Consider the following 21,923-nt stretch of genomic DNA (forward strand, 5'->3'; position numbering starts at 1 on the left):
GGCTTTCAGTCTGGATTATAAACATTGTTATTTCCAATTAATATGTTTTGTAGGATATAAAATGAGATCGACACTACAGAGCTGTGATCTGCTCCGTATTTATTTTTTTTTTTATGTTCAATGTCTTATTAAATGCTTATGACATTTATGCTTATACTGTTTATGTCATTCTGTTTCTTTAGGCACAGGAATGTGTCAGGTTGAAAGAGTTTAGCAGTTTCTTTCCACAATGTAGCATACATTGTGGAATATGAACATTTAATAAAAGACTATTTGGAACTGGATCTACTTCTGAGTTTATTTTCTGTTTGAATTTATTGTAATATCACTGATGTCCAGCAGGGGTCCCTGGCGGATTTTAAAACAATTTTGTGTATTGGTCGGACACCTTCGGGTTCATTTAAAAATGTTTTTTAATTAAGTTAAAAAACATTAGCCTTTGTATAGTCATTTTTTCTGTTTACGCATATCACAGTGAAAACCCCAAATTCAAAAATGGGGGTTTGGGACCAACAGCAAATAGAGTAATCTTTTATCAATGCTTACACAATCATAGTTGTGACTTCTGATTTATGCCTGTAACACTCCCCAAAAGGTGAGCAAGACCTTAATGCTAAAGAAACTAGTTATTCACAGAATGCTGTATCAGATATTCTCGTTAAGTGGAAGAAAGTTTGCACAGGAAAAGGTAATAACCATAGCCTTCTGAGGATTATGCTGCAAAACCCATTCAAGAGGTGTGGGGCTATACATTGTATAAACGGCTGTTGATGTCTGCTTCGACAGCCCCCATGCAAATCTCATAATTTATATCAATGCTCTCATCCATTCAAAAGGAGGCCCAACCAAGTATTAAATGTAGATGCTGTACAGACAATTCCATATTAAATGTCAATTTATGGATGAGCCATAATAATTAAAATGACCAAAAAATACAACTTAGAGGTACATCACTCTGTATAAGATCCACCTATAAATTGTATAACTAAAATAAAAAAAAATGTATTGCTAATTATTTAAATGCACCAGTACACATAAGTAAAGTGTTAAACTATTTTTGTTTTTTTGTCTGTTTTTATGGCTGGGGTAGCCTATGGTTTAGTTATCAAACTCCTCTCCTGTGGAACCAATGGAAACAACCACCAGTTTTAGTCCATGAGACAGACATCCTGTGTACTTTTAAGACTAGACTTAAAACATTCCTTTTTTTTGATAAAGCTTATAGTTAGAGCTGCTATCTGTTATGCTGCTATAGGCTTAGACTGCTGGAAGACACAGGGACCCCTTTTCATCATTCTGCTCTATTCTATAATTCTGCAGTATTTGTTAGTTCAACACATAATTTTATGTTCTGGTTCTCTGATTTTTCTCGTCATAGTAGTTTCATCTGGTCTGTTCCTGTGTGGCTGTGACATCATCCTGGAAAGAAATATCAGCAGGACATCTCCCATCAACACCTTTTGGTAATAGACAATAGAGTTGGGCCTGTGTTTTAGTGTTTAGATCTGTTTATCTACCTTACATAGATAAATTTAGCTACGACCTTAACTTGTACTGTGACAGGTGATTTTTTTTCTTGTCCGAGTAGAGGGTCCTTTAGTGTTTGGTGATTTTCTGCCACAAATAAAAACAAAGTTGAGAGAAATTATTTTATTTAAATTCACACATTCAATTGTAACAGAAAAGGAATTAAGATCTTTTAATCCCGCTAGAATCGTAACATGTCTAACACAAAATGTTGAGATGTCTACAGGAGAAACATGCATTTCCAAACTAGAGGCAACGACACAAACGCACTTAAGTCAATGTCATAAATCATTCAGAGAAGAACCCACCAACGATAGAAAAAAAAAGAAAAAAAATCCAAATCCCCTTATCAGCAGGCATTACACGGATGAAAGTGAAATGAAAAAGGTGATCAATTATCCATTAGTTCCCATATGTGCAATTATATAAGTGTACCCTTCCACTAGTCCCCAAAGAAACTTTTATTTTAAGTTACACACTGACACATGCTGAAAGAAACATGTTTCTGAAACAAATTTACTAATTTATCATTACTTACCCTGCATTATTTTTTGCCTAGTTGCCCTGAATTTATTAGAGCTTTTCAAATTAAAACAAGGACAATATTAGTTTATTTTACAATAATTTTAAGCAGTTCAAAATAATTCTGATACTTGAATTTAATCAATCAATTGAATTAATATCGGACTATTAAAAATATGCTTCTTCTGTAAAAAAAAAAACAAACTTTTTATTACCTACTTTCATTACTTTTTATAAGTAAAACTTCTACAAATTAATGATAGAGCAGTGACATACTTTGAGCATCAGTTTACATAAATATAGATACATACTTATCAGCATGTTTACATATTTGGTCAATCATGTCATTACTATTTACTTTGTCCCCACACTAAAGAAAGGCTGCACTTATGCAAACATAAGAATGCACTATTTTGGATATTTGTAGACTAGCTTGTGTTGGAGGAAAGCAGGGAGGAGGATGGTGCAGAACGCGGCCTGCCTGGCTGGGTGTTGCATCCTCACAGCATATCCCTGCCGGTGTATCGCCTGCATCTGTCTTGTTGAGCTGTAAAACAGAGAGGACACTACCTCAGCTCTCATAACACTTCAGTTTGCCTAGGAGCCAACTTAACACTAATACAATTCAACAGAGGGGATCAATTTGATGTGAATCAAGATGCTACAGTAAAATTGCCCATCAGTTTTATTCAGTTTTTTCAGTCAAATTTATGTAAGAGCACTCTAAATTCATTGTGTAACAACTTGTCATGGCAACCTCCGGTCTCTTTTTGAGTCGTGGATAAATAATTTGTAAGTCAAATTACATTCAGAAGGTATTTCAGGTCGGTTCAAAGCCAATTCTTGCATGACACGATGTCTATTTCAGTTTTCTTACATAAAGCAGTGCATATTTTATGAAAACATCCTCTCTGAAGTGAAAAACCAAAAATAGTTTGATATGAGGAGGACAGGTGAGGCTAGAGGCCCCTCCTACAGGAAAAGACATGCCATTTAGACTTCACACTGATATTAAAAAGGAAGGGACAGGAAAAAAGTAAAATTCTTTGTTTGTTCCCTGATCTTCATAGAATTGTAGGTACATACATACAGGCATCTATAATTTTTATGGGAACGTCTCAAGCTACATACATATATATATATATATATATATATATATATATATATATATATATATATATATATATATATATATATATATATATATATATATATATATATATATATATATATAATTTTTTTTATTTTATTTTTTTTTTTTAGATTTTATAGTTTTTGTTTGTGAAAGAAGAGTTATGCAGTAAGTACAGGAGTATGGGCTGTTTAATGATTGTTTTTGTCATCTCTGGAAATACATAAACATATGTAGTAAATTAATGAGCAAACAAAGGCCCGTATTATCATATTGGTGCATCCATAAAAAAATATAAAAACAATTGATAAAAGTTGCACATTTCAGGAAATAACATCATGGTGGGAGATGAACACTAAGAAATTAAAGGAATATCATTTATCTGATATGCAAGAATATAACCCTCACAGGTGCAGACACTATATGCTGTTATCCACAACAACTAGCCTTACTATATTACGCTCCATCTTACCTAGCAGCACCTGTGCTGCCTCCTCAGTTTCCTCCACAGCCACAGGCTTCAGCAGCAGGGCAAAGACCACAGCCACACCAATCACCTGAGAAACAAAACAAAAAAAACATATAAGTTAAATCCTTTAGAAGTCTTGTATTCACAGACAGGTGAAAAACTGGACAAAAAGTACACAACAAGTGCTACATTTTCTAACCAGAACATAATTCTCTTTAAAGAACCCACCTTCAGAGGCTGCAGTATGAAGATGCTCTCGAAGAGGGACAGTCCCAGAGACATGACCCATTTAATAGATTTCTCTTTTCCATACTGGAAGCCATACAGTAGGGTGAAGTAAGTGGATATACCACTGATGGAGATCAACAGGAACCAGCCAATGAACACACACCACCAGGGAAGCTTAAATCCAGCTGTTGCCTTCTTCTTCTTCCTCACAGGTGCTGGGCTGTTAAAACAAGAGAGGTAGAAATGAGAAATAAACGACAGAAAACATGGGTATGTTGGGTTTTTTTGTTTGTTTTTATGTACAGCACATTGGAATTTTTTTTTTTTAATGTTCTATATAAATAAAGTGGATTGGATGGGTGAGGAGATGTAAAAGAGGAAGTGAGTGGGCTGACCAGTTGGACAGATGACTGGTGAAAACCATCTCAGCCTTGCGAACCAGCAGGTTGGTGGTATTGAGAGCACTCTGGTATTCTTCTGGAGATGAGAAGTTTTTCGCATCCAGTTTTTCCAGGTTCATGTGGAGGTTGCACAGCCCGGCCAGGAGGAACTTGCTGCAGTAAACCCAGTGGTTGTCGCTCTCACTCTCACCTGTAGGGGAATAATATAAGGGCTAGCTTGACATTATGATTCTATCAGAGGCATGCAGACGCTGAGGTATTTAGTTTTATAGAGAATCAAACTGTAACTACATACACAGGCTGTTATGATGTAATAAATCCAGTTAAGAGTTACCATTTTAACCTTTATTGTCTTTAAAAATGATGCATACAATATGGCTAATTAAAAAACACCAATAACACAACAAAAAACAAAACAAAAGAAATGTAAAAAGTAATGCATATATTGTGCGATATGGGTTTTTAGGTCTGCCTTATTGCAGATTTATAAATTTAATGGCACTTTTATCTATTTTTTTCCACAAGAATAGGGATGTAAATGGTCCTTATGAGGTAATGAGAGATGTGCATCTCCTGGAGGGACACATTCCTCCCTTTTCCTCATTAGATTTACCACAGCTCTCTCTGTTTTGGTGGAGTTTAGGTCATAATATTGAAACACATTGTTGTTCCTGTAGTGCATTCAGCCAAAAAACCTACATAAAACATTTTTTTTTTTGCTTTGTGTGAAAATTTTCTTTTATGGCAGATGAAATTTTTCTTAAAGACTTAGGTACACATAATATGTGCTTGAAATGCTTCTTTCTAAATTATTTGCTAACATCAGTAACTTTAGTTAACAGCTTTGTTTATTTTCTTGGGGTTGTTAGATTTATTTATTTTTTTATTTCATTGTCTGCCTTTCTAGAAGCTCATCTAGTTTTATTTAAACCTAAACGTAATTTAGCACGTTTCTTCCCTTTAATTACATACAATGTGTTTTATAGTTTGTTTTTTTCAGGCTACAATCTATACCTTGAATATACTGGATAAGGATATGAAGCCTTTCCAAAGCTGGTACGAGGTCACAGGAGGCTTCAAGCTTGAGCATCTCGGACATCTTGTTCCTGGGATTCATGCTCACAAGAGAAATCAGATGCTCGGTTTCCTGCAATAAAATATATTTTTTTATTATCTGCGCTCAACTGTCTAACAATTTTTAAATCTGATCTTAAAAAACAAAAGTCACCCTCAGAATAGTTGGTATGGTGACAATGGGAGGTTTGAAGATCTCATCAGGGTTGTCGTTTTTGGATTGTGACACAATGCGAGGTCGAATGCTCCGGAAGATGGTTATGATGAGGATGTTGATGGGGAACATGAGGAGGCCACACTGCACACCAACCATGAGGTCCTGCCAAGTCATCTGGATGGACCCTGGAGTGAAAATAATAAGACATTGTCAGCCAGAAGTAATTCAAAGCGTCTCACATGAAAGCTTTTAATGTAGTAAAACAAATTGCCCTTTACTTTTCGTTAATTTATTTTAAAAATGGATCAGACAAAAGTACTGCTACGTTCTTTAACATTATTGTAAAAGAAAAAAACTATGTTTTTTACCTGATAGTGCAATATTACAGCTCAGAGCTTAAATGGGCTAAGTACAGTGAGATCTACAGACTATGCCACAAACCTAGGCGTAGTTAAGGACTATTCAATTTTGCTAACCTTATTTAGTTTAAAACTGAACCAGCCTATCAACCATCTTAAGAATTGCAAGAACGGGGATTTTTTTCTGAATAAAACACTGAAAAAAAACGGAGCCTCCTCAAATCACTGATGTCTTTGGAGGTAGTCGAGGGTCTAAATAAATTTGAAAGATAATTCTGTGTTATAAACTGCTCACATCTCCCTTGTTTTTACAAAGCTGCCAAATATGTTCAATGCATCTTTTATTTCAGTGTATCTTTATTTTTTCTTCATAAATTTGCATTTTAAACAAATTTTTTATATCATGGTAACATTTCCAATGTGTGTGATGTATTTTTTGTCTTCATATGTATTTTTCTTTCAGTGTACTGATATGATATTTATTAAGACATTATAAAAGTTCTAAAAGTATGAATGGGACAATCTAAATTCACCTATACTGGATTGGATTGAATTAATATATTACTACCATTATTTTAATCTAACATAAAATCAGATGATACTATAAAAATACACTTTGATGAATGTTTGGTGTTCCTTTTTTCGTTTTGTATTAGATGAACAGGGTATATTTTACTTCAGGTAAAATCCTTTTATAAAGGGTCTAAAAGAAAATCTAGAATAATTTTACAATAAATTTCTATATTTATCAACACATTTTTGTTTATTCTAACATTGCTTTCAGTTTTGCATTAGCTACAAAGATCAGAATTGTCTATTTTAAGAAATCTTTACTCTATCAACACAATCAGAAGTTATATGAATATGACTGTATAAATTTCAAAGCTTCAAATAAAACATATAATGTGCCACTGGAAATAATTAGTATTTGGCATTTTCATCCAGTGCCTATTGTTCTGTTATTGTTTATGAGTAAATAACGTCTTTCTCATGTTTTTTTTTAAGTTAAGAAAACAAGGATTTTCGTTTTGGTCTATTTTTGTGTCTTGTTTTGATATTGTTGGAGCAGTTTCTTTGAACGTCTCAGTGGTTCTAATTCCTAATTTGTTTAGGCAAATTTATTGTAAACACTACCCATACATCCCAATAGAAACAAGATTTGAATGATTTTAAACCTCTCTAAAGTATTCATTTAGTGTTCAAATGTTTTTCTTAGTGCATAAAACGTTTCTCCTCAGATCATCAAGATATTTAGATGAAAAGTTTGCAGTCACCCATTGAAAAGAGCACACTAGAGTTTGGATCTAAAGGAATGTTCCAGAAGGCAATGTTGATGGCCATGGTGCACAGGAGCAAGCACATGCAGCAGGAAACCCTCTGAGCTCGAGTAAATGGACTGCGGGAGGGGGGATCAACAATTGACACCCAGATGTGTTCATCCCTAAAACCAGTTGACGTTCGACTCGTGAAAATGTTCCTATAAAAACAAGATAACAGTTAAATCAAGCCTTGCCAAAAGGTAGGAACGGGATCAAAGAAAGACGAAGATTCTGACCTAAAGCTGGCGATCTCATTGGTTTTTGCAGAATTGAACGTTTTCTTGGTCATACCATCTCCTTGGTCAGAACTCAGCCAGCAGTTACAGAAAAAGTGCCAAACATTTTTTGTTTGCAGGTCTTGTATAGTCACTTTGCTGACATACCTTAACATGTGAAAAGAAATAATAAAATAATGAGTTATAGGTAAAGTGCTATAAAAGAAAAAAACATGTAAATTTTTTTTTTTTTTTTTTTGCTGCTTTAGTATGAATGAGCATTGAAAGCTTCATTGTTTCAAAAGCGATATCTCATTTACCATGATGGGTGACCTCCTGAGTTGTCCTGCTGCAGACGCAGGGTTTTAAGTTCTCCAAGTGGGAAAGGTGTGGACAAAAGGAACATATCAAAAGATCCTCTCTCAAACACTGGCTTGTCTGGATCCGTGAGAGTATGTATGGTACTGTCTGCTTCGGTGCCAGTCAGCTTAATTGTGACCTGCAGGACAGAAATAAGAACTGATTGACAGCACATAAATGAAGCAACAATGATGCACGTAAAAGAACGACATGACATAAAAGAACTAGCATATATATATATATATATATATATATATATATATATATATATATATATATATATATATATATATATATATATATATATATATATATATATATATATATATATATATATATATATACATAGTAATTTTGTGTTAGATTACACTACACTGTGGTAGTAAACAGCAGATTTTGTTGTAAAGGAATAAAGATACATTTGCCATATAAGAAAAATTTCACAATCAAAACATAATATGTGCTGACTGGAGATTCAGGGCCGGATTTATAAAGATCCAATTTTGCGTGCAGTAATTTGCGCTCGCAAACTGGAATTTTGCGCGAGGGGCTGAACCATGGTTTGCCGGTGATTTAACAAGAGCGATTGTGTAACTGGTGGCAGGTGCAAAACTGTTGGAGACGCCCTATTTAAATGATGGTTTTGCGCGTTTTGTGGTTTCGAGTTTGGACAGCAGAAGGCGCAAAAGGAAATTTGACCCCATGGAAATGGAGGTATTGGTGGATGAAGCCAACAAACATTTAAGTGAGCTACAGCAAAGAAGTGTGCCTGTCACACAGAGGAACGCTATATGTGAACAAATCTGTAATAAAGTAAACGCTGTTGGTGAAACCTTGCGAACAGTTGATGAAGTAAAAAGAAGATACCAGGATATTAGAAGGCGAACCAAAGAAAAACTGGCATATAACAAAACATCTGCGAACAAAACAGGAGGGGGCACAGTAGATGAGATGCCTCTGACCAGCATTGAGGAACAAGTACAGCTGACGCTCTGTGATAGCCTGGGTGCCAGTCAGAACTTAGCCCCGCCCACAAGGTTTGAGTTCGGGGAAGTTCGGTCTGGCTCTGCTCCATAGTAGCGCGAGTATTATCGCCCAGTGTCAGGCGATCCAATCAAATTGTCAGGGCGGACTTTATACGATGATGAACAGATGATCAAGAGTAACGTAATCAACCACGTGACCAAAGCGCGCTACGGTGACAACAATAATGGCTGCCGCTGGAGCGTTTGGGTGAGTAGATTCTGCTATTAGGTCTGTTCTAGAAGATATCGACAGCAAATTAATTTTAAAAGAGGAACAGAGAAACGCGATCAAGTCTCATCTTCTTATTCTAGGCGTGAAACTGCACGCTTTGATTTTTGTGGACAACAACTATGCCTCGATTAACATACGTCACGCACTCCGTTGCTCTTATTGGTTGTAGGTCTATCCAATTGAGTGCAGAGGCATTTTTTATTTCCTGGTTCGTTAGAAACACGCCCCATAATCACAGCTCTATGGAGCAGTATCAGACTCATATTCTGACTAGAATTGAGTCGGACTACGTCAGGCTAGCTCTGTGAGGAGCAAATCACTGGAATTGCAGCTTTAAAATGGCATTGCTGGATAAACGAAATGTTTTGATGATCGTTTCCTCGTTCATTCCAAAAATATTCACACGGAGTGAAAAAATGCGTTCTCTGCGTCTCCTTGCTTCATTTCGATGTCTCCTTCTTGCGACAATAACCGCTGCCATGTGTGCGCAATTACGCATACAGACCATTTGCACCTTCTTTTGAAACGTGTTAAATATAGAGTCAGATACCGTTAGCAAAAATGCTTTCAGGTTTAGTAAATCACTTTGCGAGTGCTAAATTAATATATTTACATGTTCTCCTCCCACAAGACGCGCTTTTGCGTGTAAACACCCCATATTGCATATTCATAGCAGAAAAAGTACTAAATGGATAAGAGGCGCTATTTAGCACGTTTTAAAGACCAAATCCTTTTAGCACGCTGTTGATAGATCAGTTTGTACAGTTTGTACATTTTTTAGCGTGCACAGTGAAATAGCTCACGTTTTTATACACGCAAACCTTTGATAGATCCGGCCCTCAGTCCCTAGTATTAGAATGAGATAAAAGCGCTGTGATCACTGACTTGCTTTATTTACATTAAACTGTAAAATACCTCAGTTTCTCACAAAGTTTGGCTAGCTCCGTGAGCTTAAAAATACAAAATAGGGTTAATATTATTTTAAAATACTGTTTCATCTATATATTGTTTGGAAACACATAGTGTATGACAACATCAAATAGTAAAAAAACACAGCAATGCAAAATTCTGTCTGTTAATTGATAAGTCTTACATTAGCAGAAGTGCCAGCACCCCTGCGATGTCCTGTCTGGATCCCAATCAGGTAGTTGTAATGAGCTCCTGGGTGACTGTCCTCTAGCAGTGTTATCTTCCTCTGTAGAATATACAGTTTAGAATGCAATTATATGAGCTAGAAGAAGCTCTTTATTCCAATTGAAATGAGTTATTTAACAACACACAGAATGTAAAATCTTAAGTACGTATTGTTTGCATGGATGTCTGACCTTAGAGCTTGCTCTGCGGTCAGCATAGCAGGCCCACATCAGCGTGATCAGATAAAGACCATAGAAAGCACACAACAGGGCCAAAACCACATAGTTCTCATTCACGGTGGCAAACAGCTCAGCTGTTCGAGACACATCGACGTAGTTTGGCATCACAAAGAAGGAGCTCCCAAAGAGAGTCATGTGGTTACACAAACATTGTGTCAGCTCTGGAGTACTTTTCTCCCCCACCTGCATCACACAGAAACATGTATAATTGCTCAGTAGGATGTGCATCAACTGCTGATACCTATGTAGATCTAAAATGTAAGCATACCCTGCAGCCCTCGTCGCTCCATTCCAGTTTCTCAGTGTGCCAGTAGAGGCACCTGCTAAAATATGTGTTGATGTTTAGTGTCACTTCAGTTTCCAACGTGAAGTTTAGAAGGCTGGTTTCCAAGTACCAAGCCCCTTGAGTCTTCTGCAACATCTCTGGGGTTATCAACCAGCGATAGTCATCTAAAACCAAAATAAATCTGTCCATCACCAAAACTGAAACACACACAGCAAAAGTTAGTGAAGATTATAACGATTGTTACCTGTGTAGTTCAAAATGGTTTTGTTGTGGTAATATGTGGAGTTGGGAGGTGATCCGTAAGACAAGAAAACGGCTAATGACACGTTGATGCTGGGTTCCACGTGAAATAAGATGGTCATCTCAGTGTCAGAGATATTAATCTGAGACAAAGACCTTGTGTCTTTAGTCATCACGACAGTGCTGTTGGTCAGACCTGAACTACTAGGGCGGGGCAAAAAGATCTAAGGAAACCAGAGGTAGAAAAGGCATTTACTTGATAAATTTTCAACAGCCAGCAATAATTAAAGTTTAGACAAATTAGGTTCATGTTTTATTAATACTGTGTTATTGGGGAGATGAATACACTTGTTGATAATTGACCTAAAAGCTGTAGATAATCAACCCGTATAAAGAAAAACTTTTGATTTTATTCAGTTGAAAGGTTATTAGCTCTCAGTAGATTTGCAGGTTCAGTTAAAACTATTTCATGAATAAGTAAAACATCAAGTCTTCCCTTAAACAGTTGATTCCTTTTGTGTTGCCTTTGCAATAGATAATCATTCTTGCTGAATAAGCTTTAAAAAAACTTCTTCCAGTAATTTTTTAAAAGGAGAAAGTTATTGCTATAGACTGCACCCTACTTTTGTGTTTAGTGATAATCAGTCCAGCTGCATATTAATAATATTAATAGTGAAGTCAATAAAAAGGTTACCAAGAACAGGTAAGATATTAAATATTCATAGCTACTTAATAGTAACCTGACAAAAGCCAGATGCATGTCTCGCTCCGCCTAGCTCCGCTCACATGTGAGTGGAGCTGGGCATCCAAACATCCAAATCTCTGCACCCCATCCATCCATCCATCCATCCATCCATCCATCCATCCATCCATCCATCCATCCATCCATCCATCCATCCATCCATCCATCCATCCATCCATCCATCCATCCATCCATCCATCCATCCACCTGTATCTTTGATCATAATTATCAGCTCACCAGTGAGTTAGAATGTAGACAGACTTGTAAATATAGGACCTCATATTTTTTGAAAATTGTTGAAACATAGGGGGTGTTCTGAATATTTCCCCAGAATTTCAAAGTACTTTCAGATCATAGCTATGAATATAGAAATTGCTCTTCTTATATGAATATTATTATTTGAGCAGCTTTGTCTCAAGTAAACTTCTAAATACTCTAATTTACACGGATTTATCTGTATTTAATGCACAGGTATTGAGAGTAAAACATTCAAGCTGGTTCCTAAATTACATTAAAACAGATTTGTTTTCGCACCTCAATCATCTCAGACAGATTTTTCATCAAAATCTCAGATTTTCCATCACTGAGTACAATGTTGCAAACTCGCCCTGATATGTTGTCTGCAGAGGGGTGGGGGTTGGATGAGAATGTAGCCACCTAAAAATGAGACAGAATATAATTTAGAAAGGCTGCATTTACCAGAAAAGAAAAAACAAACAAACATCAACAATATATATCATACAAGCTCACACAGACCTGGGCAATGATTTCGTCATAATGTCCAATCAGTGATTCCATTGCTGAAAATGAGGGGAGTTTAACATATCCATCTTCCTCTGAACCCAGCACTGAGTGAGCGAGTTCATTAGGTTTGCGGCTGATTGAAGATAATTAAATTTTGTAAAATTAGACAAGAAAAAAAAAAACCCAAACAAATAAAACAGAAAGGAAACTTACGCGCTTGTGTAGACAGTGGCTGATGGGGTCTTAGTGATCCTTTCTTTGTCCACCCCTTTTAGAGAAGCTGCTTTAGTGATCTCAAATATCCTCTCAAACAAGTCCTGGAAAAAAGGGGGAAGCAATAATATCTGACCTACTATGGCATAAGCCATGATGAAGCTTTATATATTATATATTCTGTATATATATACATACTGTACTTATCATCTTTAATGTTAGTATATTGATGTGTATAATAAACCACAGTGTTTTTGTTCTCAAGTAACTCTTAATATAAGAAAAATGTAAACGTTTTGAACATTCCACTTGAGAGTATTGCTGCTGCCACCATCTGTATCAGAGGGAAGAAAACGATAGAGGTGGCCACAGGGGTGGCCAATGATTGGCTAAGAGTGGCCATGGCCACCACTGGCCCCACATGTAGCTCCACCCCTGCTATCCAACAACACGGTCTGGGGAAAGCTTTCCTGAACTTTCAACACGCCTCACTTTCCCAAGAGGGAGATCAGCATAGGTTAAATGTCTGGAAAAGTTAGAAAAAAGAATTTTCCACTAAACATTTTGGTTTTCTGATTTTTGTTTATCATTCTTTGTGTTGACTATTGTGTAACGGTGACTGTGTAGTACCCACTGTTTACATGTTTTGAGCTTTTGTTTCAGCTTCAGCTTTTTCATTTTTAATTTTTTTAATAGTCATTGCACTGCCACAAGTACAGAGCAACAAAATGAACTCTCTGCATTAAACCCATCCCCTTGGGGAGCAGTAGGCTGCCATTGTGCGGTGCCCGGGGAGCAGTGTGGGGTTAAGGGTCTTAGCTCAGGGATGCAGAGTGGCAGTCCATAGGAGTGGGGCTCAAACTCAGAACCTTAGGATTCCAAGCGCAATGCCCTAACCACTAGGCCACACTCCCCAAGTTTATAGAGCTAAAACATACTTTATTTCACAAAGGGTTTAAACACTAATGCATTAACTTTTATGTGTCTCCTGATATGCTCATTACAATATATTTCATTTCTATATTGGAGAAACCAAACAACAACTACATAAAAGCATGACATAGTATAGGAGAGCCAGTAGCTCTGGGCAAGATTCAGCCGTACACTTGCACCTCAAAAAAAAGGGGCACACCTTTGAAGACCAAAGTGTTCAGATTCTGGACAGAGAAGACAGGTGATTTGGGAGAGGGGTGAAGGAAACCTTTTTTGTGAAAAGAGAAAACCACTCACTGAACAGAGGGGGAGGATTGCACAGGAGGATATTGCTTTCACCTTCCAAGCACTTAAAATTCAGTCATTGCACTCATTCCAAAGAAATTACATAAGCAATCCCATTATGATGGAAAAGACCAATCACACAGCTCATACACAAGAAAAGAACAAGGAGTTGCTATTAAATTTGCATCTGATTTGGAATGTTTGCAGGAGGACGGACCTCCATGCTGCTTAAATACATCAGTGCCTACTGACACCTACTGCTATAAAGGTTTTCCTTTTTTTTGTCTTCTTAGTAGCTTAGATTCACTTGATTAATTAAGAGTTTTTACCTAAATGTTTTTGATGTGGAGTTGAATTATTTTGTTAATAAATTCTTAAATGTTGAATGGATGTTGTTTTCAGTTTATTCCGTCTGTTTGCAAAGTTATCTGTTTGAGCTTGATTCACGCTCAGAAACACAGACAGTGAGGCGTGTGTTCACAGAACAACATATGACAGTCCGAAAATGATTTGATCAAATAACATAGCCTATTTGCTAATATTCACCAAAACAGTTACACAACATTGATGTGTTTAAATGATAGCACACCCAACTTACTTTATTTTCATTGTCTTCAAAATCGCATTCCTGTGACACCAGACTCCAGAGGGCATTGCTACACTTGATGATCCTGTCGATGATCCCAGGGTTTTCCAAAGCAAAAGATCGATTTAAGTTATTTGTGCCATCTAACAAATATTCAATAAATTTGTCCTATGAGAAAAAAAACAACAATGATTGACATATTGTAAAACATTGTAATGAAATTAGGCTTTTATAAAGTAGGTCAACAAAGGCTCCCACCATGCTTTCTTTAGGCTCTCTGACAGTTGTTTCCATGTGTCGCAGCTTTTTCTCTGCATGCTACCTCAGAAACACAGCATATATATTTCAATGTGAAATTTAGGAAATATTTGCACTTTTATCTCAAGCTCATTTCTTGTCTTCAGATCTTTGCCTCACCGTTAGTAGAACAGTAATGTTGTCAACGTTTAGTCCCATATTATGTACTAAATCTCTTTTGCTCCCTGAAATAATAAATAATTATTAGATTTTTCAGCCAGGTTTGGAATCAACACACTGTCATAATTCTATGGAGGACCAATTCTGCCATAATTAAAAATTAAATACAGACATAAATAAATGCTCCAAAAATAAATAAGCATACAACTAATTCCCCCCCAAAACATAATAAACAAATAAATAAATGTATATACCGTATTTTCACGACCATAAGGCGCACCGTACTAAAAGGCGCAGTCTCAGTTATGTGTGCCATTTCTGTATTTAACACACACATAAGGCGCACCGGACTATAGGGCGCATTTTTTATATACAGGTACATGTCCTCTACTACCTTTAAATAGCTCTACTGCGTATTTTAAAAATACAGCGGGCCCAAAACTGAGTATGACTGTGCTTTATTCATGTATTTATTACAAAGTATTAATCAAACCTGCGAGCTGGCCGTGAGACAGACAGTGATGGGACTAACGCCGTTGAAAGTAACGGCGTTACTAACGCCGTTACCTTGTTTTAGTAACGACTAATCTAACTAATTACTTTGACTGTAACTATAACGCAGTTACCATTGCATACACCCCGTTACTGCGCGTTACTCAGGTCGCACAATGAACCTTTTTTCATGCTAGGACTCGCGCGCAGCTGCGTGAAGCTGACACCACACCCACGTCAAAAAACTCTGCAAATAGACTGAATGGTTAGTGCAACGTCAGTGCAGATAAAAATATTGTTTGTGCTACTTTTGTTTGAGAGATATTAAAGATTATTTTTTAGGTCATCCAGAGGTGTGCGCCTTGTCATGAGAGAGGGGAGGATGAGAATGGCTGATGTATAGTGAGATTCCGTCTGTCAGTTGGGTGTTTCTGCTGGCGGGTGTTAACGTACAGCACACACAGAGAGATGGAGAGTGAGGAGGATCCAGCAGCAAAACAGCGTTTTCCACGTGGAAATACTGGTGTTACGTCGAGCTGCGTTTCCCCATCAGATAAAGGTTTCCCCTGCATCTCCGCACAGCGCAGGCGGCACGAGTCACCGCGCAAGCAACAGGAAACGCGCATGCTCGCTAAAGGCGCGTAACAGTCGCCCTGTGCTCGCGCCACAGGAGAACTATGGAGAGCGTGAACGATCAAATGAAAGGGAGAAATCTGGATGGAGGGATGGATGGATGGATGGATGGATGATGGATGGACGGATGGATACTCTGACTTTTCAACCTACTGTATTTTTTATTTTAAACATTATTTGATGGCCTTTGTGGCAGGGATGGAGATCCAAATTTTATGTCACACACAGAGTATACATCTAGAGATGATAGATAGATGTTGCAGTATCTATAACAACCCAAACCAAAGGATTTCAGAATTAGACATCCCCAGTTATTAATTTCATAAACTCACCAGATCTGAATGCCCTGTTAAAAAAATTCACATAGCGTTCCCCCCTGATTTAATTTACATTGAGTTACAAGAAATGCAAAACTCTCTGCAGGTTCTTGTCTTTGTCGTCCGCTCTATTCAGCTGGCTTTGGAAACACACGGCGAGAAGGTGGGGGCTGGGTGGTGAGGGTTACGGGGGCGAGAAACGCAAAAGTAACGCAATAGTTACTTTTACTAGTAACTAGTTACTTTTATTGTGGAGTAACTCAGTTAGTAACTCAGTTACTTTTTGGGAGAAGTAACTAGTAACTATAACTAATTACTTTTTCAAAGTAACGTGCCCAACACTGGAGACAGACACATCGCAGATGACAGAGCTGTGATGACTCCTAAATTAACTTAAAATCCTGAAACCTGCCGACGGAATATGTTCGCTTTTATTGCCGGTATCCTGGTGCCTGCAGTTTAAATTATTTAGATGAAAAACACCTGCCAGCTGCCAAGGTGAGGCTGCTGTTGAATGGATTTCTGCTGTCGGTGCACCGCTGGTATGTGGGGGTCTGAGCGCCTCCGACAGAAATAGATAATCTGGATGAACTGACTGCAATTAAGTTTTCAGGTGGCCTTTCTCACTTAAAAACATATTAAAACTACTTTATTCCCACTGATCACAGCAAATATAGCTGCAAGATTTAGATTATTTAGATGAAAAAACACCTGCCAGCCACCGCGGTGAAGAGGAGGAGACCCGCCCAGAGGCTGCTGTTGCATTAAGTTTTCAGGTAGAAAAATAGAGCGGGAGCAAAACTGAGTATGTTTGTGCTTTATTCATGTATTTATTACAAAGTATTAATCAAACCCATCAAAGTCATCATCCTCTGTTTCTGAATTAAACAGCTGCGCTAAATCAGACATGCCAGTTTCCCCTTCTTCGCTGTCAGAGTCACTTTCCGTGCAGCGCAGCTCCTCAGAAATAATGCCGGCTTTTGCAAAAGCTTGAACAACAGAGCCAGCAGACACGTTAGTCCAAGCATCTACAATCCATCCGCTAAAGGTGGCGTAACTTGCCCGGCGCTGCCTTCCACTTATCCTGAAACTGTGGTCTCCGTCGGTCATCCATCGCTCCCACGCCGCTCACAGCCTTACTTTGAACGGCCGCTTCACACTGAGTGTCGAGCGGTTGAAGCTCCTTTGTCAGACCCCCAGGATAACGGCGAGCACAGCATTCATTTGATTCATCTTTTTTTTTCACATCGGCTGTGAGATGGGCACGCAGAGATGGTGATGCGTGGAAAAAAGCACCTGGTCTCCTCACATACACCTGCCTTTCATCATCTCCTCACCCATCCAGCCCGTTTCATTTGTGTTAATATCATATGTCATCAGAGCGCTGTGTCTGTCTCGCTGTCAGCTCCCAGATCAGCTTCTCTGATTGGTTGATGCGGCGCGTCCAGCAGCAAAACTTCAATTTTTCCATCTCGAGCAGCAGCAGCGCGTTGGCGGTGCGTCAGATACTTAAACGCTCCCGAGGCGCTGCGGCTGCTGCTCAAAACGCGCTTTTTGCTGCACCTATACGCGCGTCATTGACTTTGCATGTAAACTCGCTGCTTCTGCTGCACCTGCTGGGTCGGTTGAACAGCGGTTGAACAGCGAGCACAGCGTTAATTTGTTTCCCCATGTTTTTCACATCAGCTGTGAGATGGGCACGCATGGAGTCACATATTAACAGCGATGGTGATGAGTGGAAAAAAACACCTGGTCTCCATACATTCAGCCACTCTTTCATCATCTCCTCAATGAGGTGGTCTCAAAAGTCGCAGTTACAACACACATAGGGCGCACCGCACCAAAGGGCGCACCGCACATTTTGAGGGAAAAAAAGACGTTTAAGTGCGCCTTATAGTCGTGAAAATATGGTAGAAGTTAAATTATACAGCGAGACATAAATGTATATATCTCTTTTAATTAGCTTCTTTAATTTTTTGCCTTTTGTAATAATTACCTTATTTATTTACCTTATTCATTGTGTTTTATAATCTTCAACTTTATTTATTGGAAGAATATATATTTTTTTTAATAAAAAAAGTTGAAGATCATAAAGGACAATAAATAAGGTAATTATTACAAAGGCAAAAAAAAACAAAGAAGCGTCATCACTGTATAATTTAATTTTTATATATATTTATTTGTTTATTGTATTTTTTGAGGGGCAATTAATTGTATGCTTATTTATTTTTGGAGCATTTACTTATTTCTGTATTTATTTTTAATTATGGCAGGATTATCCTCAATATACTTCAGCCTATCAAGGTTTACATCAAAAGTAGCAAAATAAGCAAACTTACGATGTCCAACTGTATCCATGGGTTTTCTTATATTCTGAAAGAAAATGTGAACGAACAAAAACATCAATGTTGGTCTCTGCAGTGTTTTATCATTTATTATGAGATATATCTCTTACCTCCAAACTTGATGGAGAGACTAAAGCTTTAGAGTCAGAAGGAGATATTAGCATTTTGAATACAGTGTAAAAGAAATTCATTGGTGATAAACAATATTTCAAGGCAGCTGCGAGAAAGTGCAGAAATGAAGTTTTAATTATCTGGAAGCCTCCACTTACTATGACTGCATAGAAATCTTCGTCTTCTTTTGCAGTCAGAGGTTCGGAGCTGAAGAGGATTGAGCTTCAGGTATGTGCATGGTTCCTTTAAAGCTTTACCTTTGCTTGACTTAAGACCTGACAGAAGAAATTATAGTCAGAAATTCAAACTTTTGGGATTATACCTTCAACTATTTGCTTTTAACAAAAATATTGTTTCAATGATTGTAATTTTTTTTTATATAAGTGATATAAGTGATAATATTGATATAGAAAATATAACATTCAGTTCCAAAAGGAGTACCAAAAAAACTCCTTACTAATTCCCCTTTAAATGAGTGTAGGATTTAATTCTATATGTAGTACTACGATTTTCCTCCAGAGAGCAGAATACAAGTAGGCTATAAGACTGGGTGCAGTACCTTACCAGCTTTGAGGTCAAGGGATTAAGTGTAAAAAAAAAAATAAATAAATAAAGAAATACATTTTAGCTTAAAATACTATTTGATTTAGGTTTCTTAAAATAGTTTCATTTAAACCTGCATCTTTAAACAAATGCTCTGGAGTGGATTTTAGTTATGTGGCGACCAAAGGATTAGGGCAATCATAGGAAGACTTTTAAACCTCAACACATCATCAAACTAAAAGATAAACTTTCAAAACTCTATTTAGCAGTTATAATAAGGGTTTATCTCAACTTAGAGTTTAAATGCACATATATACATTTTGGCATGCCATAAAAAAAGAATAAACAGAGATAAATTAAGATATTTAAAAAAAATGCACCTGTTATGCTTTAAATAAACTTTACTTAGTTTTAAATATAATTTACCAACAAAGTGGAGGCTGTGAGCCAGCTTTCTACCTGTCTGGTTTACATTATTATTATATAACACCGCATTGCTGTTTCGTTCAAACCTACGTCTTTTTTTGTAAACAGCTTTAAAGCTATGCACATTATTGTTGTATGACAAGTTTATTCTTTAGATAATTGACCTTTTTCTTAAACTTTGGAGAAACATATTTAGGAAGATAAATTCACTTCATTTAGTTGAATATATTGTACTGATTGTGAGTCTGATCCGTGTTTGTGCTTGCTAACTATTATGTAATATGAGAGATTATGACTCCTGATTGAAAATCCAGATTTACAAACAGCTGCTAAATATGTTCAATTTGGGTGCTGGGTACTACGACCTGGCACACAGTCAAACCAAAACGAAACTGCCAGTTAACAGAATTTTAAATTGGTAAAATGCCAAACATCCTTCATGTAAAATGAAATGTAACACTGAAAAAAAGTGATAAATAAATGTACACTTAAATTATTATAACATCAAAGTACGGAATACATGTTAGTCCCCTTTTAGTCTCTTTAAATTGTCTTGTCAGAAACATTGACGAGCTCAAAATTTAACAGTATCTAAACCTTTAAGTCAGTTTCCATGAATGATACTAAAAAAATACAATGAAACAACACATGGATATATAACTGCAATGTCTCTGAAAGGGTATTTTACTAATTTATACAATGCACTTTAGAGGTATTTACAGCGCCAAATGCAATATATTTGTATATTTTATGTATTTATAAACACCTGAATCCGAACACCTGTGGGAGTAGGTCCCTGTGTAAATAAGGATTCCCCATAAGAATGCCCAATAGGAGGTGTGAGGAGCCACAGACCAGCCAGCCATACACACAAAACATAACAACATAAATCCTCTGAATAAAAATACTTTGGAATTCAGGCTTGTTAAACCTATTTGGACAACCTTAAATATTTTTAACGATATTTATATAAGTATGCAATTATTATCTGGACATCTTTAATTTTTATTTCTCATTTAAGTATTATTTCAATAAAATAAAATATCTTTATAAAGCAGTTACTTGCTCACTGGGATTTTGTTTCAGTTTCATTAGAATGTAAAAAAAAAAAAAAGTGTCTTGTTATTTTTCTCAGTTTATTAAGGAGAGTGCTTGGTTTTCACTCATAAACTGTGACGTAAAGACCTTTGGTAGGAAAAAGTATTCAAAATATTTAAATCAATTGTCTTAGACAGAAAATTCAAATGAGACTCTTACATGCACTTTCCAAAAGCAAAGGCAGCCACCTCCTTTATTGTTTCCATGATCTCATAGCAATCCTATGAACAGTCAACCTTAAGGTTTTTCATGTTTTGTGGAGATCTTTGGCTATGCTCTTTGTAATTTTAACAAACTACCAATCTGACTTCACCATTATTACATTAATACTTACGCAGTCGATTTTGTGGAGTTTGAAGACCAGATTATAAATAAATTATACTGAATTTGACCATTGGTGTAGGTGTGAAAACATATTTGACAGCCCATTTTCACAATACTATATGTAAAGGCTAGAATATCTATTTTTCATTTTAAAGATGGAATAAAGTACAATGAAGCGAAACTAATTTTACTCACTTGTGGTGGGATCCCTGTGAGGAGTTTGGACCCCATTTTCCACCCACCATGTAAAAGTGCTGGTGTTTTTCTCTCTGGTAATGTTACTCAGGAACATTTTGATTGAACTATTCCGCACATTTAGTAGCTTCCCTCCTCTCTCCTCACAGCTGCTCCTTGCTTGGTACCAGGTTTCTGTCTCTTCCACAAACTCCAAGCAGACATTTCTCCAAAAAAACTCACATGTCACCGCCAGTTTTTCCCCTAAGCAGGTCTCACACTTTTCAGTTAAAGACAGGCATCCTGCTGAAATCCACAACAAGATAAACACCTGGGATAACATTTCTGATGTTATGCTGCTGGTACTGTGGCTGGACCGTCTACTGAGCCAAGTGCCTTCAGTTTTTCATTTGAAAAAAATAGAACCTCCTCCAGGGAACAGAAAAAAACAACTCTGCATATGTTCTTAATACTTTAAGAAAATCAGTGCAGTCACTCAAACAAGATGCAAAGTGAAGGAGTCCCTTGTTGTGACTCAAGGTGACTCATTTTTCCTTTAAGCAACCCTATATCAACACTATCTTTTAATAGATTTATTTATTTATTTATTTTGAGAACATA

General features: G+C 36.9%; 1 protein-coding gene across 1 annotated transcript; it reads right to left on the reverse strand.

The window, feature by feature from the left end:
* Positions 1-1,635: 1,635 nt before the first annotated feature.
* On the reverse strand, positions 1,636-21,705 carry LOC119782663 (polycystic kidney disease protein 1-like 2). Its single transcript, XM_038283709.1, has 23 exons — positions 21,324-21,705; positions 18,896-19,012; positions 18,737-18,762; positions 18,621-18,654; positions 14,840-14,904; positions 14,681-14,740; positions 14,435-14,590; positions 12,619-12,722; positions 12,418-12,538; positions 12,196-12,318; positions 10,924-11,143; positions 10,662-10,843; positions 10,346-10,576; positions 10,114-10,215; positions 7,724-7,902; positions 7,425-7,571; positions 7,144-7,346; positions 5,508-5,695; positions 5,294-5,426; positions 4,274-4,469; positions 3,879-4,098; positions 3,654-3,738; positions 1,636-2,596 (listed from the first exon to the last, which is right to left on the reverse strand). The coding sequence occupies exons 1-23, from the start codon at positions 21,643-21,645 to the stop codon at positions 2,550-2,552; spliced, it is 3,261 nt and encodes a 1,086-aa protein (XP_038139637.1). The 5' UTR covers positions 21,646-21,705; the 3' UTR covers positions 1,636-2,549.
* Positions 21,706-21,923: the final 218 nt, after the last annotated feature.

Source organism: Cyprinodon tularosa, unplaced genomic scaffold (assembly GCF_016077235.1).
Source record: "Cyprinodon tularosa strain WSP-4 unplaced genomic scaffold, ASM1607723v1 ctg197, whole genome shotgun sequence".
Lineage (NCBI taxonomy): Eukaryota > Metazoa > Chordata > Actinopteri > Cyprinodontiformes > Cyprinodontidae > Cyprinodon > Cyprinodon tularosa.